The 17943-nt window shown below is 33.9% G+C and overlaps 1 protein-coding gene across 1 annotated transcript; it reads right to left on the bottom strand.

Moving 5' to 3' along the window:
- Positions 1-1297: 1297 nt before the first annotated feature.
- LOC115977696 (probable leucine-rich repeat receptor-like protein kinase At5g49770) lies at positions 1298-11179 on the bottom strand. The gene is made up of 18 exons (XM_031099725.1): positions 10868-11179; positions 9559-9679; positions 9401-9472; positions 8957-9031; positions 8791-8862; positions 8495-8656; positions 8340-8414; positions 7981-8052; positions 7807-7878; positions 7618-7686; positions 5258-5329; positions 4973-5110; positions 4328-4812; positions 4012-4158; positions 3784-3920; positions 3282-3501; positions 2401-2636; positions 1298-1950 (listed from the first exon to the last, which is right to left on the bottom strand). The coding sequence occupies exons 1-18, from the start codon at positions 10959-10961 to the stop codon at positions 1474-1476; spliced, it is 2796 nt and encodes a 931-aa protein (XP_030955585.1). The 5' UTR covers positions 10962-11179; the 3' UTR covers positions 1298-1473.
- Between the last annotated feature and the right edge of the window lie 6764 nt (positions 11180-17943).

The following is a 17943-nucleotide window of genomic DNA, read 5'->3' as shown; positions in this document are numbered from 1 at the left end:
CTTAGGCACTACAACTAATTTTGTAGTTAAATTTTGTTCATTTTTAAATTAATCATGTAAATTTTTTAAATAAAATATGTCTTATAAACCGCCACGAAGTGAAACAGAGAAAATAGCTTCAATCTAGACTTTGTTGAATCACATGGGCACCAGTCTTGCCCAACTTTGAATGGGATGATTAAAACTAATTCCTAGTAGCAAATGAGACAAATACGGGATGAGGGTTAAATATTTGCTTTGAATTAGGTTAAGACGGGTTAGGTAGATTAGGGACCTTGACCTGATCATATATATATATATATATATATATAGAGAGAGAGAGTATGATTTTTTGTCTAAACTTTGATTTTTTAATATCTTTTTTTGTTGAATTATTGAATTTTGTAGTATTTATATTTTAAGATTTGAAGTGTTTAAGATCTTTGATTATTGTATTGTTATGCTTTGAGATGTTTTTGTAACGTTGAAACCTGATTTTAAATGTTTTATGAGTTATAAATTAATGTATATAATTTAAATCAAATTTCAATAAATTATAAAAATAATTACATATATATATATATATTTTTTATGATGATGATTGAGTGTATGTCATGCTAGTCAGTTGCCCACGTTTTGTATAGCGGGGCTATGTATTTATAAACTTTAATATGAAAAATGAATAATAATTTCCCAACATATTTATAAGCATACATAGTGACATAGATATAGTACCCAACATTTTTTTTAAAGAAAAAAGTTAGAAAGTTCTATAGTTAAAGACCTATGTATTTTGATATATGGAGACATGAGTCAATTCCTAAATTTTTTCCAATGATTTATAGATGAAATTTAACTTCTTAAATTTCTTTGTAATTAGTAAAATAATTTTTAAAGTTTAGTTGTATATAACTAAAGCTAACTCACCTAATTTTCCAAGTCGAAATTGTCAAAATTTTCAACCGACCAGCCGTTTTTAGAGGTTGATGGATTGGCGGCTATTTCAAAAATTTCCAACCTGTTAATGGCAGATTGGTTTAAAATTTTCCCTTTAACTTGTCCAATCTAATACATGCATAGTCCTACCGTATAGTACCACTCAAATCCTCCAGAAGTAAGAAGATCCTCAAAGAGGATAGAGATGTTTGAAACTTCATGCTGAGATTAAGAGCTTAGATTTTGGAGGAAATGTTTAAATATTTCAATGAATCAAAGTGGAAAATAATTTTTTAAGGTGGATACACCTTATTCCATTTTTAATCAATTTTTTGAACCAACCTTTCAATGATGATTCAGTTTCCTTAACAAACCAAAAACATAATCATTCCGCTATATATATTATTAACAAGCTAGGAATATTCTCCACAGTATAAAAAAATAAAATTATATCATCCATTTCAATTACAAATTCTGATTCTTTGCCATGTGAAAACAACATCCCCTATCCAATAGAAAGCACGTAGCTCAACATTCAAAATGTAAAAAAGCACACACTCAATGAGGCTCTATCTTTGAAGTTGGAAAAGCCCCACTGTACTCAAACTCAAAGGTCTCATTGCAGTAAGGATGGCCAGAATTCCCCTTACTTACCTCATAACTGTATGAAGCAGATGTAGATTCAGCTTTGGGGTTCAAACCAGCTATCTGCATTATGTTCTCAATCTCTTTGACCACATCACCCATTGCAGGCCTGTTAGCTCCTGATTCTTCAACACACCTCATTGCCAGGTCCACGAACTTCTCTAATCCTTTCAGTGATGTTTGCAAACCAATGGCGGGGTCAAGAATTTCATGAAGGTTGTATAATACTTTTGTTTTATCCATTGCCATCTGCACCACTCTGACAATGTATTTCCCCCGTTCAATTGGCATTCTTGCAGTTACCAACTCCAACATTACCACTCCATAGCTATATACATCACTCTTTTCAGTCAACTGTTGGGTCATGTAATACTCAGGATCCAAGTAGCCCTACACCATAATAGAAAATCAACTCTCAGTGCTAGAATTTGATGCAATGCCATGTATAACAAAATGAACTCAAGGCTTGAATGCACATCCTTAGTCATAGTAAATCATGTGTGCTGTTTGTTAAGAAAAATTTAAATTCTAGACACTGATGCATATGACTATATGGTCCAACAAGATATGGTAAGAAACCACCTATGAAGAAAGACTTGGTGACGGGACAATTTTCTGCAAACATCTTGATCCAATTCTTCCATTACCAAATGTAATTAGATTATAAGCTCCTAATGCTTATTTTTCTCATTACAAATCACATGGTAGAGAACACAAATAAATGTTTTGACTAAGTTTAATAAACCACAGTTGTCCTCCATCATTCTTATTTTCCTGTTCATTTTTGTAGAAACGCATTAATTACTACAATAATAGAGGTTAAAAGGATTTTCCACTAACCATTGTGCCCTTCACTTGAGTGGTGACGTGATCCATTTCATCATCACCCATAGGTTTAGAGAGACCAAAATCAGCAACTTTTGCATTTATGCGCTCATCAAGCAGAATGTTGGTTGATTTAATGTCCCTGTGTATAATAGGAGGGTTGGCAAGTTCATGAAGATAGGCCAGTCCTCTTGCTGCACCTAGGGCTACTTTTAGTCTCCTCATCCAATCCAACTTAATTCTTGACTTCCCTGCATAAACAACAGCTACCTCATTTAATCTTTATGAAGAATTATATTAGCATTCTCTACAAGCTAATTTACATTGTCTGGAAAGAAGCAATCAGAAGGTAAGGGAAGCATTATAACACAATGATGGTGAATCATCTGAGGTTGTCACTGGATGAACACTGCTGAAATATAACAGATTTATTAATTGCATCTTATTGTGTGGTTTGCTTTATTTCTTTTGCAAGTAGATACAGGAAATATGGCCTCCCTACTAGTGCCTTAATATGGTGAGTACCGTATAAATTCTTGTTAGAGTTAGTCTTGTTATTTCTTATATTAGCTTGCTATTATTTACATTAATGTAAGAGTATTCTTGTATTCTTGCTATATCACTCTGCTATTAATATGTGCTAAGGTTGGGCATGTTTGATGTGTATGCTCTAGCTTGAGAGGGAGTGTTGGAGTTTCCTTGTTATTTCTTTATATTAGCATAGGGGTATTCTTGTAATCTTTCCATATCACTCTAATATGACCATTTTTTACAACTTAATTGCGCTAATAAACAGAAGAGTTCCATGATTTTTTTTTTTTTAATAAAGTAACGCACATGTAGTGTCAAACAGTACCAGAATTCATATAAGGAGGTGAGGCATTGGATGGAAGTACCTGAGAGGCTATCCTTCAAAGTACCATTTGGAACATACTCATATACAAGCATTTGTTCACCTTGATCAAAACAAAAACCAACAAGGCTAACCAGATTCTTATGATGAACCCTTGATAGAAGTTCAATCTCAGTTTTGAACTCATGCCCACCCTGCAAAGATTCTTTCTGAGCTCGTTTGATGGCAATCGGTTGACCAGTGGGAAGAGTCCCCCAATAAACCTGTAGAAATGTTGACAGATTAGACATTAGGTTTTTATTTTGAGACAGGCATAGTTCAGAAATATTGTGATAAGATTAAGAAGCTTTTATTAACAAGAAATAAATTAATGGGAGAACAAGGAAAATTTTGGAAAGGAAATTAAGCATTTGAAGTGCCAGAAGAACAAAACAAATTGCATGAATATGAAATATTTCTTGTTATAGAACTTGAAGAATCTTTTGATATATTCTCAAAAATTAAGCAAACTATCAATATACTGACAAGAGTAGTCGTAATCAAACCTTCCCATAACCACCAGATCCAATAGAATTTTCTTCAGAAAACTTGTTGGTGTACTTCTTAAGCTCTTCAAAGGAGAAGCATCTTGCTCCTTTTAATTGAGGAATGCCACCACTGCCACCATTTGGATCCCACTGTGCTGCATTTGTATGGAATGAAAGTGATAATGTACCCTTAAAATTTAATATTAACAGCTCTGAAGTGCCAAGTTTACATCATAGCTATCTTACAAAAAGGATTCAATTGCTCGGAAGCTCTTTCTGCTCTTCTCTTTTGGCGGAAAGCATAGACCCCTGCAAGGAGTAATAATAGAAGCAGGACAGTGCCACCAACTGCTGCTCCAATTATAACGCCTATACCCAAAGACTTTTTGGTTTCTGTAGAAACATAAAAAATGACACAAAGGAGGGAGAGCAAGAGAGAGAGATTGGTCATAATAATATCAAGCTAACATTGTGAAAATTTGTGTTTTTAGAGATGCATCACAATAAGACAAATCCAATATTGGAAGTACTACTTTCTATTTAAATGTGAATTTGAAGTTACCTGCATAGCAATCATATGGAACAGGATCAGCTAAAAAATAGTAAGGTCCAAAACCTTGTGGGGGCTTAAAAATCTGATTGCTGAACACAAACCCAACCTGAGAAAGTCCTGTTCGATTGAAACAACCTTGGCCAGATGGGAAGACTTGTAGTCTTATTTTAAAGTCCTCAGAAAAGTCTTTGATTGGGTTACTCAGGGAGACTGAATTTACAGGCAGTTTTTCAAAAGATTTCATAAGATACGCCTCAAGTTCTGTGTAGTGACTTGAGTTTCCCAAGTCTGAGATGGAAGTTGCTCTGAAAACTAGAGTTCCACTGTATGGATATACGCATAAACAGTTGGGGCTGGAAACTTGACCCGAACTGCAGGAAATAGGCTGACAGTTATTTGGTTGAGTCGAGTATGATGGGCCATTATTTGGTTGGGAAACTGTGCAGTAACTACTTTTGATGTTCTGTGACTCGCAAATTGGGTTGTCCTCAAGTCTGCAAATAATAAAGGACAATTAGCCCAATGATGTCAGACCTTTAAAATCAGTTAAAAAGAAATATCATGGATATTTGACTTCCAATAAATGATAAAACAGTTATTTCTTCAACAATGCATTTAAAAAATAAACAACCAAAGTAACTGATTTTGGCTTACATCAATTTTCGGTTGTACCCTCCAATGGTATCTACGTAGCTAGAAATCGAATTGTTCTGTAGATCAATGAGTTGCAACTGGGTGCTATAGGTGGTGCTAATATTTAAGAAACCACTGAGCTGGTTGTTCTTTAATAATCTGTCCCCACATGTCAGATCAATCACATAATTTGTTTAGTTGTATGTGTGTGTATAGCTAGACAGATTTCATTGTGTTTGAACCTATGGAAATTATATGTTTGATTCACATTGAATCAATGCTACTTGAGATCAAGCTGATACTCACACAGTCTGTAAATTGGGAAGGCTGAATAAGGAAACAGGAACTTCTCCTTGAAGTTGCGTGTTTTCCATCTCTCTGCCAATAAAAGATTTAAAGGTTGAAATCAAATCAATACTAAAGAATTTAAACCTTTTCCCTGTTTGAAAGTTTCCTGAATATATTCACACACACATGCAAACCCAAGAGAGAGAGAGACAGAAGAGCACCACCTGTTTCACATGCAGGGCCATACGGACATCCCCAAGCTAGAAGAGAGATGCTTTAGGTTGACAATGAAAACTCTTAATTATACCCTAACAAACACAAATTCTTGCACAAGAAGCATTTTGGTCTGTCTTGCTAACTTAATTGACAAGACCAGATATGGGTCCCACTAAGTCAAAATTACAAGGAGATGGAAGACTGGAAGTGTAAACAACAAAAAAAGAATGACCAGAATATATACTATTGATGGTAAGGTATTAACAGAAATCCAACTAAATGTTTCACTTCAATAATCTATCAATTGAAAAGAATCTAGATGCTTTTGCACAAAGAGTTTAAAGCTATTGACGGAGCCAATAGCTATTTCTAGAAAGGTAACTATTGAACCCAAAGAAATTTAGAAGAAGACCATCAACAACCATCCTTTATACAATATAGACTAGCAAAATCATGTCCATGAGTTGTGTAGACACCAGATCGATTCTATAGTGCTATTGATTTTGTTGGACCTGATTGATCATGTTGTAACTGATTGGTGCTTTTAGAGACATTTGATTGCTATTTGATTTTAATTCCCTATTACATAATCTCATTGTGAGTTTATTTTCTTTTCATGTTTGATGTAACTTAGAAGGACCAAAGTTCATTAATATAGATAGTTGATCATGGATTAATGAAATTTGGATTTGAAGGTTCCCCCCCCCCCCCCCCAAATGCTTGGAGGTGATTCCAAGAAGGCATAGGTGCTGATTCCTAAGCTCCTACCATTCTTGAATGCTTGATGTTGACTCCATGCAACTCCTGGTGGTGATTCTTGGATTCAATTTCACAGTTTTCATCACTTGGTGTTGATTCCAAGTAAACCCTAGGTGCCAAATCCTAGGTCCTATCCTTTTTTTTATTCTTCTCTTTGTTTCTCAAACACAAAGTCCCATTTTTAAAGTTCATTGTCCTACATCAAAATAGTAATGGGTATTGTTTGAGAAATATTTGCAGCAGATGAGATAAGATATAATCAAAATCTATTAATTTGCCATAAATTAGAAATCGCTACACATGAGAACAAAGTAGGCCAAGTTGTCTTCAATTCATCCAAACACGCAACAAGGACTAATGACTGCACTGGGAAGGACACATTGTACTTAAACAAGGGGAACAAAGAATGGTAAATTTGTAAGAGAAGACATCATAAGGTCTAATATAAACAATGATATATTAGACAAAGAAGAATGAGCAACAATAAATATTTCAAAAATGTGTTTATATATATACTGTGATACTTCAAATTGTGCGGATTTGATTAGATTGGATTGGATTGTTTTGAGTGTGGGTTGTGCGGATGTGTGCTAAGTCCCACATCAGATGTTACTAGATGGATCTTGGGTATAAGTGATTGTGAGGATTATGTAACTTGAATAATCGTTTGAGGTATAAGGTGGGGAACAAAGTTTCTCTCCCTAGTTTGGAGAGAAACTCTTCAAATTTCTCATATATTTCTTATTTGGTTGTGAATTTTGAAAATCTAATTGTTGAATTTTATGTTTATTATGGTCTTAACATGCATATCAAATTTCGTTCAAATCGGATATTATTTACTATTTGATCAATTAACTTCTTTTCTATGTACAACTTTAGATTACAAAAATTTGAAATTATAACATTTATTTGATGACATAGCAATTAATCTTTGATTTTTTTGAAATTTTGTAAGTATTAAGGATGTAATAAGAATATGCAATCTATCGGTTAGATTTTTAAAATTCACACTCAATATAAATATATATGATAAGTTTGTAGGATTTCTCTCCAAACTAGTTTGGAGAGAAACTTTGTTGGTGGGGGGATTTTGAGTGTGGGTAGTACGAGGAAGGGGTGAAATTTACAAGGAGGTCAAGGACTCAAGGTTGAAAAGCATGGAGGAATTTCAGATCCATCAAAACCATTGTTGCTCATATCCCTACAGATTACACTTATAGTCTAAACAAAATAAATGATAGAAATTATTTTAAATATAGTAACCATAGAAATAGGACTGTGGCAAACAGTATCTATTTTGGAGGTTAAAATTTTTTAACATCAGTTATAATGGTCTGACAATGCTCATTAACCCCCTGCACTACAATTTAAATTCAATCTCAAGTAATATTAATGCAGCTTACAAATAGTTGAGGGAATTCATGCCAGTAAGGTTGGGAATCGGACCAGACAGGTTATTGTTGGACAAGTACCTGAAAACAGAGCACCAAAAGCTCTCTTTGTAAAGTGAAAATTCCCGCATAAGATGATATAAATAATTTCATTAAACAAGTTTAAATGCAGCATTTGGTGTGTCAGTATTTTTTGCTTACAGTTCGCTAACTTTTACAAGATTGTTGAGGTTCGAAGGCACGGGTCCTGTTATTGAATTCCTATCAAAGCGGCTGTAATGAAAACAAGATATTCAGTAAAATAACTAGAAAGAAGTTCACAGCTAGCAACAATCTTGGTCTGAAATCACTTGATTATGTGAGCTAGATACTCACATCACCTCCAAAGACTGCACAAGTCCAAGGGTATTTGGAATCCTGCCAGTGAGTTTATTGCTTCGAAGAATCCTGCAAGAAACATATACAGCGGCAGTAGGAAGGTATGATTAAATTGACTGTGTTTTGCTATACAATTGAGGATATCAAATTAAAATGAAGCTTTTTTCTTAGATTCCATATACAAAACCTTCAAGCTGACAGCATTAGAGCAAAAAATGATGCAGAGGCAAAACTCAGAAAATAAAAACAAAGACGTGAACCAAAGGGAGTCCATTATACATATATTTCAAACATCATTAATATGCGGTCTTTACTGAAGCTTGCTACCTAGCTGAGAGTAAACCAATAGAACTTACAAATGTATTAGAATCATTGATGAGCTGAAAAGTTTAGGTGGAACGTTTCCTGAGAGCTTATTATTTTCCAGATGACTGTCGATGATGAAAATATTTTAGCTCATCGTTGAGTGGAAAAAACTAAGTAATCAGCTTGAAACAGAGAAATGACATACAAGTGCTTTGCATTAAGTAGCATATCAAGACCAGGTGCAGTCGCATTAGAAACTGGTAGGGCTCCTTCAAGCTGGTTATTGGCGAGATCAAGCCAGTAAAGTTGGGAAAGAGAACCAATAGAAGCTGGAATTGGTCCATTGAAGCTATTATTAGTTAGAGATCTGCAATTCATAGCAAATGAAAAGTTCCAAAATTCAGTGTATGTTGGCCTAAAAGCGAAACTGCAACAGATATAGCCTTAAATTGTGATTTAGAAGAAAAAATAGACCCTTTATCGGGAAAATCATTGTCTTACAGAATACTTAGCAGCTTTAGGTTTCCTATTGTGCCTGGAATTAAGCCAGAGAAACTGCAACCAATCAAGTTTCTAGTGTACAGAAAAAGCAACAGGTTAATTGTTGGGATCTAAAACGCAAGTTGAGTATGAGCTAATCCTTTGACAAAAATTGATAATATCTTACAGGTTTACAAGTTTAGTTAAATTCCCAATTGAACTTGGAAGTTGTCCTGTTATGTTAATGTTGTAAGATAGATCCCTATATGAAAAAAGCTGATCATCAGGAATGAATTTACAGAAGACTAACTAAAGAAGCGACTAATGAAATACTGCATCAAATAATGGAGTAATTGAATTAATCTAATTATGAAATAAAACAAAATAAAACTTCTGAGTCAGTATTGTTATAATGATAATCCCTTGAAATGGTTGGTCTCTGGGATGCATCTCTCATAAATAAAGAGCGCCTCTCCCGACATGAGAAATTTGTTGCTTCAGATGTGAGCACTGGATCTTAATACATGCAAGTACTGAAAATCTACAAAAATAGATGGTAGATTTTCAGTACTTGCATATGTTAATATTATCATGACAAAAAGGAGTGGCTAAGTGCAAATAGATGACGTACAAAATCTGTAACTCTGACAACTGCCAGATTTCGCTAGTTAACTTCCCTGACAAACCCATGCTTATTAATATTCTGACATAAAGAACAGTCACATTAGTATGAAAAACTGGACAGAATTGAAACCTTTAAAAAAAAAGGTATTTAAGGGTGCAATTTACATTGAGGTCACACGTGAATTAGTGCAATTAATCAATTCCCAACTGCCACCACAAGGATCAGCTCCCACCCAAGATTTTGGTGTGTTCTGCAATTCGTCCTTAAGAGACAGTAGACCAAGATCTGCACCAGAAATAGTTAGATAGTTTTAATGATTGAATCACCAGAAAAAGAAGGGGGGGGGGGGGGAACAAAAAGCAATTAGAATTTTTAAACAGAACCTTTCAAGGATAAAGTATTATTATTTGTATTGATAAAGTTGCACTCACATATGTACATAGTGGATCTTGAACTTATAATCTCATCCTCCCTCTCATTCTAATAGGATGAGGATTTGTCATTTGAGCTAAAGCTCATACGCAAGTATTATATTGAATATATACATAAACCAAGAGAAAGATTATGACTAGCTTTATCTCCTTTAAGGGAAAGTAATGTTCAGGTATAATTACACTACCGTAATTTCAGCAACCCAAATAACAAAAAAGAAAGCACTGTCCAGGAGCTAATTTTCTTGTCAGGGTTGACTAAGTATTTCCCAGTTCCAAGTGCTGAGAATTAACCTTACCAAAGCCATTAAATACACCATCACATCATCATTAACCAAAAAAAAAAAAAAAACAAGGGCTGAGTAACTTGGATCAAACTTGACTTGACAGCTCTAATGTCATTCAAACTACTGAATACTACCAAAGAATTGTGCCCCCTAAAGATGAGGTTTCCATACACAATAGTACAATATGCAGTTAATGCCTTAAAGGCACAGAGGGTAACTCTCCAAAGCAATGATCTGTAATTTTCGCTTTGGAGATCATTGATAATCACTAACAGAAACAGCAATCATCCCTGTATTGTGGAGAAATACGGAAAAAGAATTCCCAAAAACAAACAAAAAACTCGAAAGCTTGTTTTTTATGTTGTTAAGAGAAAATTCAGCCCAAGTTAATCAAATTATTCTCCAAGGGTCACTTTATTGGATGAGTTCTTCTGCCTGCTCAAATGATTAAATTGTAGAAATTTTGAAACTCAAAATTCCAATTTTTTCTTTCCATGTTCTCTCAGCAATCAAATAAATTTGGGTCATAATTAGTGTAGAAGAGACTGAAAAAAAAAAACAAAAAAAACAAAAGAGGAAGAAGAAGAACAGAAACCAGAAATGTTGATTTATGAATGGCCAAATAACAGGGGAAATGTATTGTTGTTCTCTTATTTGTATGGCTAAGGAGAAACAAGAGGTGCTAAGCAAGAAACCTAATGAAAAAGTTGATTAACAAACTATGAAAAAGGACATAGTAATTAAAGTGGACTTACAGTCATTTGTGGCATTGTTGGCTGTCACTGCAATAACCAAATATTGCATGAAAAGCAGCAGCAGCAGCTGAAGCAGCTGAGTGCTTTGTCCCATTAAGCTTCAAAACCACAGAATTCTTGGAAGAAAGTTTTTTCTGGGTAAGAAAATGATTGAAGGGTTTCAAATGAAGCCCATCTGATAACACCAAATAAAAAAAGAAATCAATACAAAGGCAAAAACTCAATAATCAAACCTATGACAGTATCAACTATCAACCTCTTGCTCAGATTTCCAACCAGCTTATTGATATTTTTTATATAGATTAGATAACTCTAGCTGCATAATAAATGAAGGACCACTTGCCATTATCAGATATTTCGGAAATTTCTTTTCTTGCCTACATGGGGATGAAAAATTAATAGTAGTTCGATAAGATTCATTTAAAGAAGGGGTTGAGTGTGTAAAGTATATTGAGCGTTGGTTTTGATAGCGTCTTGCGGCAAGGGTCTGCGTTTTTGCGTGGGTCCCGTGTACTGTTTACAGGACCTACAAGTACAATTCTGTGAAAAATTTTCATTAAAACTATATCTTACAGTACTATTTACACATTTAAAAATTATTTTGCTATAATATTTTCAGTTTTCAACAATAAACAATATCCAAACAAACCCTAAACCCCATCGGCTGTCTTTATTTTGAGCACTTCCAAGTTCCAAGAAAGAGGCAGCAAATAGATAATTTGGGTTTGAAGAATACTATAGAAAAACCACAAAATGTCATTTTCGCAGAAAGATTCAAACAAAGCAAGTAGCATGGTGTTGTCCTACTCATTAAGGCAAAAGATTGAAGTTAAATATGAGGAATGATGATAATAACAATAATTGAAAGTTGTGCCAGAGCTAAACCTGAGGTGACAGATGAAATATTAGTTTATAATTTGAGGAAAAAAAAAAAAAAAAAAAAAACAAAAACAAAAACAAGAGATTCATATAGGTATAAGATAACTGGTTAAGGTGCGTTTGAATGTTTAAGCGCTTGGCTTGGCGTTTTTTAAAATGAGTCCAATGATTAAAACATAATAGTATAATGATGGAACAAGAAATGGCCGGCCTGCAAATCAGGATAAGCAGCAGTGTGTGAACGTTGTGTCGTAATTTTCTAATGTTGGGGTCATTGGACTTGGAGAGCTGGGGAGTATATGTCCTGCACAAGAGGACAATGACACTTGGTGATAGTGATTAGACCAAATTGTGAAGTTGTCAACAGTCAAGAGTGGTTGAGTTGGGAAAACTGAATGGGGAATCTGACCTTTGACAAACCATTTGTGGGAATTAAACAATTTTTTGCAAGTAGAGGGCTGCCTGCCATGTAATAATATAATATGGAGTCTCACTCCCATGTCTGATTTCTATTCGTATCAACTAACATGCAACTGATGCAAACACATAAATATATTTAAAATTAAACATAATTTTTATTATAAAAATATAAATAATTAATCAAATTATTAAAAAAATAGCATATAACACATGCATACGTTTGGATATATTTAAAATTAAACACATTTTTATTATAAAAATATAAATAATTAGTCAAATTATTTTTTTTAAAGTAAACGCAATTAGTCACATATTAAAATTCTTACCCAAATTTACTACTACCTATGATTTTTTTCCTTTCTAATATTTAATAAAATATAATGTGTGGTGATTTTTGTTGTGTGATGATTTTTCTTGAGTATATGTGATTAGTTTTTTTTTTTTAATTATAGTTTATTAATATTAGATTCTTAGTTTTTTGCGCTCATTAACCCACTTGGCACAAAGATTAAAAAATTTAAGTGGACACATGGCACAAACTTAAGGGTATATTTGGTTGGGGTGAAAACAGTGAGGATGGAAAATAAGGAGAGGAAAATAGGGTGGAAAATGACATTTTCCACTGTTTGGTTTAAGAGAAAAAACAAGAGAGACAGAAAATAAAGAGGAAAATTTTCCCTCTGGGCCCACCTTTTTTTATACTCCCAATTTGAGAGAAAAATGGAAAGGAAAAAGTGTTGAATGATGTACTTTACACAAATATCCTCACTTTATTCATCTCACCTACCCCTCACTTTTTTAATAAGTGTAAATTTGCTGTCCACGTTTTTGCTGCCCACGTCTTTGTTGCCCAATTGCCCAGTTAAATTATTAGTGCAAGATTTGATTTATACAAGTTTTAGTGCAAATTGATTTGCCTAGTTAAATTATTAGTGCAAGTTTTAATTTATATAAATCAGTGCAAGTTGATTTGCCCAGTTGCCCAATTAAATTGTTAGTGCAAGTTTTGATTTATAAGTTTTGCCCAGTTGAATTGCTTAGCTTATTTGTTGCCCACGTTATAGAAATACCTTGTTTACAAAATCTTTTGCCCAGTTAAATTTATATGTACATGTAGAGGAACAATTTGGTGGCCCAGTCCTTGTTGTTCAAGTCTTGGTCCAAAAAGTCCAACACAATGAGTTCTTGTAGAGTATGGGTTAAAGAACTCGGTTTAAATAAGTTTAAACGGTTTGTTGCATGGGTTAAGGAAATACATGAGCAAGAACAAATGCCATTGTGTCGAAAGATCCCCAGGAATGATAGGGCTAAAAACTTGATCAATGGATACAGATCAATGCAATAGGATTTCCTCTTAATGCTACAGTATTCTCTTCTTTTTTCTCGTTCCCCTCTCTTGGGGGACTTTTACATATTATATAGGCCCTTTCCAATCATCCGGGTTTTATACTTGTTGATCATCTAAACCCCCACTTGAGCACCTATCCCATTAGACACCTCTCTCAGTTCTTTGTGAGTTGCGGTAGTCAAGGTAGCACTGTTCAGGGGTCTTTTCCACATTAATGTGGCCAGGAGAGTAGTTGTAATGCATTTAATGTGGTGGTGGCAGCCTTTGTTAAGATATTTCGGGTTTCCTTCTTTTTTACGTATTTAGAAGATGGACTGTAGTGGCTTGGATGTACCTTTACTCCGGATTTTGCAGTATCCGAGGAGAAATTACTCCTCAGACATGTTTTCTTTGCCCCAGTGGGCCTGAATAAGGATTGCTTGAGTCACGTTGGCTCCTCGGATGGGCTGCGTCCTCGGACGGGCCTAGGACCCAGCCTGTTATTTTGGGCCGGTCCCCACAATAGCCCCTCAAAACTCCGGTTTTTGATCTCCTTCCGAGGAGAAAAGCGGGGTTTTGACATTACAAAGGATGAAATTAATTAGCTCCAGATTCACACGTGTGGGGGCAGTTACTTTTGTGAAAATTTTTCATTAAAACTATATCTCACAGTACTATTTACATATTTAAAAATTATTTTGCTATAATATTTTCAGTTTTCAACAATAAACAATATCCAAACAGACCCTAAACCCCATCGGCTGTCTTTATTTTGAACACTTCCAAGTTCCAAGAAAGAGGCAGCAAATAGATAATTTGGGTTTGAAGAATACTATAGAAAAACCACAAAATGTCATTTTCGCAGAAAGATTCAAACAAAGCAAGTAGCATGGTGTTGTCCCACATCAAGTTTTTTTTTTTTTTTTGAAAAAAAACCAGTTTATTTTACTATTTAGCTTATTTTTTCTACTATTCATGGGTCTCGCTGTATTATTTCAGCTAACTTTTACTTTTATCTATAGTATTTTCAGGAAAATTTTTCAGTTTCAGGCTTTCAGTTAAATAAGCTGTTCTCAAACGGACTAAATCTTACCATACCAATATTGTTGTTTTAAATTCTTGGCCTTTTAGGCTTTGTTTAGTTGGAGAGATATAAAAATAGAATAGTTGAAAATATTTGTATTTTCTGCTATATATATTTAATAAAAAAGATTAAAAAAATATAAAAAAAAAAGTTGAAGGATAGGGAGAAAAACTCTATTATCCTTTAACCCTATTATCCTTCTACCCTATTTTTGGACCGAGAGAAAAACTCCTTTAACCCTATTATCCTTCTACCCTATTTTCCCCTACTAAAAAAATGGCATTGCTAGTGTTACAACCATGTACTAGCTTAATTAATCATAGCACAATAGAGAATATTTTATCTTGTTATATACAATATTTTATATTTTTGCCTAGGTAAATTCCACAGCTGCCATCGACTAATTTACAATTTCGCAAATTCTATCTAACTATGTGAAATTGGTTGATGGATGCTCTTAACAGTGGTCCAAAATTGTCTCAAAAATAAGTTGGTTAGGCCCTTTGACTTATATATAATTACCAAAATCAAAACAGAAATATGGCAAAAAAACATATGTGGAGATTTGTTTACAAGTGTTGCTGAGTATATTAAATTCTCGATTATGACGCTTACAACTTACTAATAATAAAAGAAAACATTTTTACAAAAGAATCATACAAATTTCTGTAACTCATAATATAAAGGGAGAGGCTTAGGTCCAGTGCTTTATGTGCATTAAACCTGATGAGATGTTACCACATGACAATATTTGGACATATGACATTATTCTATTGGGTTCAGTGCGCTAAACACTAGACCAGAGCTAAACCATAATATAATATAGTATAAGAACAGTAATTTCTAAATGCACACCATCCTCTTTGGGAAAAAAATAAAAGAACTTTATTATTATTTTTTACTCTAGCCTAATCTAAGTGAATATGTGTGTGAAACTCTATTCTAAAGACTTGAATTCCGGCCCTTACCCCCCACACCCTACAAGTACTTATAGTTGTGGAGTGACCATCACACTAAGGTTGTGCAGTGGTCAATAAAAGAACTTTATGAGAGGCTGTACATATGCTCAAATAAAAGAAATGTCATACTCTTATTATTAATTCAAAGTTTATCCCAAACACATCACCCTCTCACATAATGGTAGGTTTTTTGCATGAAACCACAAATGAGATTCACGAATCACGGGTACCATCATTCTTACGACATATTACACCTATACAATGTAGAATGAAGATGACTGGATTCATATACAACACCCTCTTTGAGAAGGGCAGCCTTCATTTGCTTCTTTATTCTTTGCCTAGAGAAAATCAAGCAAATTACCAAACCAAGGAGGACAATGAGAATGACGGACACTGCAAAATTCCGGGCAGGGACGAAGTCAGGAATCAAGTCTTGGGGAGCAAACTTAATATAAGCTCATTCACTTTTATTATAACGCTACAATGAAATATTACCAATTTCATTGAAGTAAAAACATTATTTAATTAATTATTTATTTATTTTTAAGATGCTTCGTTATTTTCATGTCTTACAAATATACTTTACTAGAAATTAATCCCAAACCAAATAAATATGCCCCACGAACCTAAACAAAAAAAATGTAAATAAAGTTTAAAGTAAACAAATACTTAAAAAAAAAAAAAAAAGTTAACAAACAAAAAATAGTGTCAAGTAAAAAAGACGTTATTATAGTTAGTGGGTTACAGCCATTACCCATTATCTTGGTTTTAGAAAAAAAATATTTTTTTATACAACCTTTTCAAAGCTTTTCACGTGCTATCTCAATTGTAAATCAAATCACAATTACAAAATTTTCTTCCTTCTTATTTGAACCTACTTGAAGTCTAGAAATCAAATCACAATTAAACAATCTTTTTTTGTGTTCATTACTACCTTAACTGTTAGATCTAAGAAGTTCACCGTTGTTGCATCCATACACTGCTTGATCTCAGAAGCTCATCAGGTTCGACACTCATTGTCCAGAGCTCAAGTCTCAACAATCAAGCTCACAGCTGCTGCATCTTTCACTCTCTCTGCCCCTCACGTTTAGTTTAGTTTTTTTTTTTTTTTTTTGGAATTTGATAGAATGATTTGGTATGTAAGATTCACATTGATTTTGTTTCAAATATTTTTAAGGGCTGGGCTAATCTTTTGGTAAAATTTGCTGATTGGGCTAAGTTTTCTTTAACTTTTTATTATTGATTTTGTTGTTGAGTTAATATTTTTGGGCTATCTAATTTGTTTTTTGAATTTTAGATCAGTAATTTTTTATGGGCCTTTTCTTTTCTTTTTTTATGAGTCTTTTATTTGGTTTGAAGGGGCAAGTTTAATTTTATTGAGTCAAATTGCTAAAAATTAGGTTGCTATATATATACTATTGATTTTATTTTTTTCAAAATTTAGGGGGGCCATTGCCTTCCCAAGCCAGTGAATGGCTCCGTCCCTGACTCTGGGTGTCAAATTTTCCTTGAAACAGATGAAAACCCAATGGGAAACGTTCCTCGAAGTGAAAGTCTCTTGGTTGATCCTTCACTCCCCTATTCTCTGCTTTTTTAGACAATCTCAAAATTGATGGCAAACTTATGAGAAAAATGATTATGAAAAGAAAACCAAAGAAAGCAGAGTCTCTCCAATTCCACTCGCATTGTGTCTCCTCTTCCATTCCAGCATTCATGGTGTTAGTGGTGCCCAACCTGTTCTCTATATCCCCCATATTTTTATCCATTTTCTTTTGGGGTCTACTTTGGCTTCAATATATCTGTGTTCTTGTAATTTATATTACTATGTATGTGCAAAGAGTGGTCCAAAAAATACTTAGAAATAAGTTGGTATGTTGGGACGTGGCTTAAGATGATAGCCTTACCACATCCAAAAGCTAAGCTGACACAGAGAGTTCATTACCTGATACGGCATTTGTTAACAGGTGTGTGGATGAAAGCTGCTATAAACTGAAAGCTTACTATATTTTGATAATTGGGAGCACGGGATTTGAATCTTAAAAAGTATCAGTTAAAGTGAAGTTAGAAGACAGAGAGTTCATTACCTGATACGGCATTTGTTAACAGGTGTGTGGATGAAAGCTGCTATAAACTGAAAGCTTACTATATTTTGATAATTGGGAGCACGGGATTTGAATCTTAAAAAGTATCAGTTAAAGTGAAGTTAGAAGTATCAGCTTGAATTTGTATCGAGTCGTGGCTTATCTTATCCTTAACAGTTGAGCACTTGAGCTATAAAAAGTCTTACCAAAAGCTTATAGTTAACTAGCTTTATTATTTCTATTTACATCCAACCAAAAGTTAAGGCCATTTATTATGCGTAAGTATTAGTTGGTGTATGTCACCATCCTCTTTTTTATTTTTT

The sequence above is a fragment of the Quercus lobata genome, chromosome 2, assembly GCF_001633185.2.
Source record: "Quercus lobata isolate SW786 chromosome 2, ValleyOak3.0 Primary Assembly, whole genome shotgun sequence".
NCBI classification, from domain to species: domain Eukaryota; kingdom Viridiplantae; phylum Streptophyta; class Magnoliopsida; order Fagales; family Fagaceae; genus Quercus; species Quercus lobata.
This window is presented reverse-complemented; position numbering and strand designations above follow the sequence as displayed.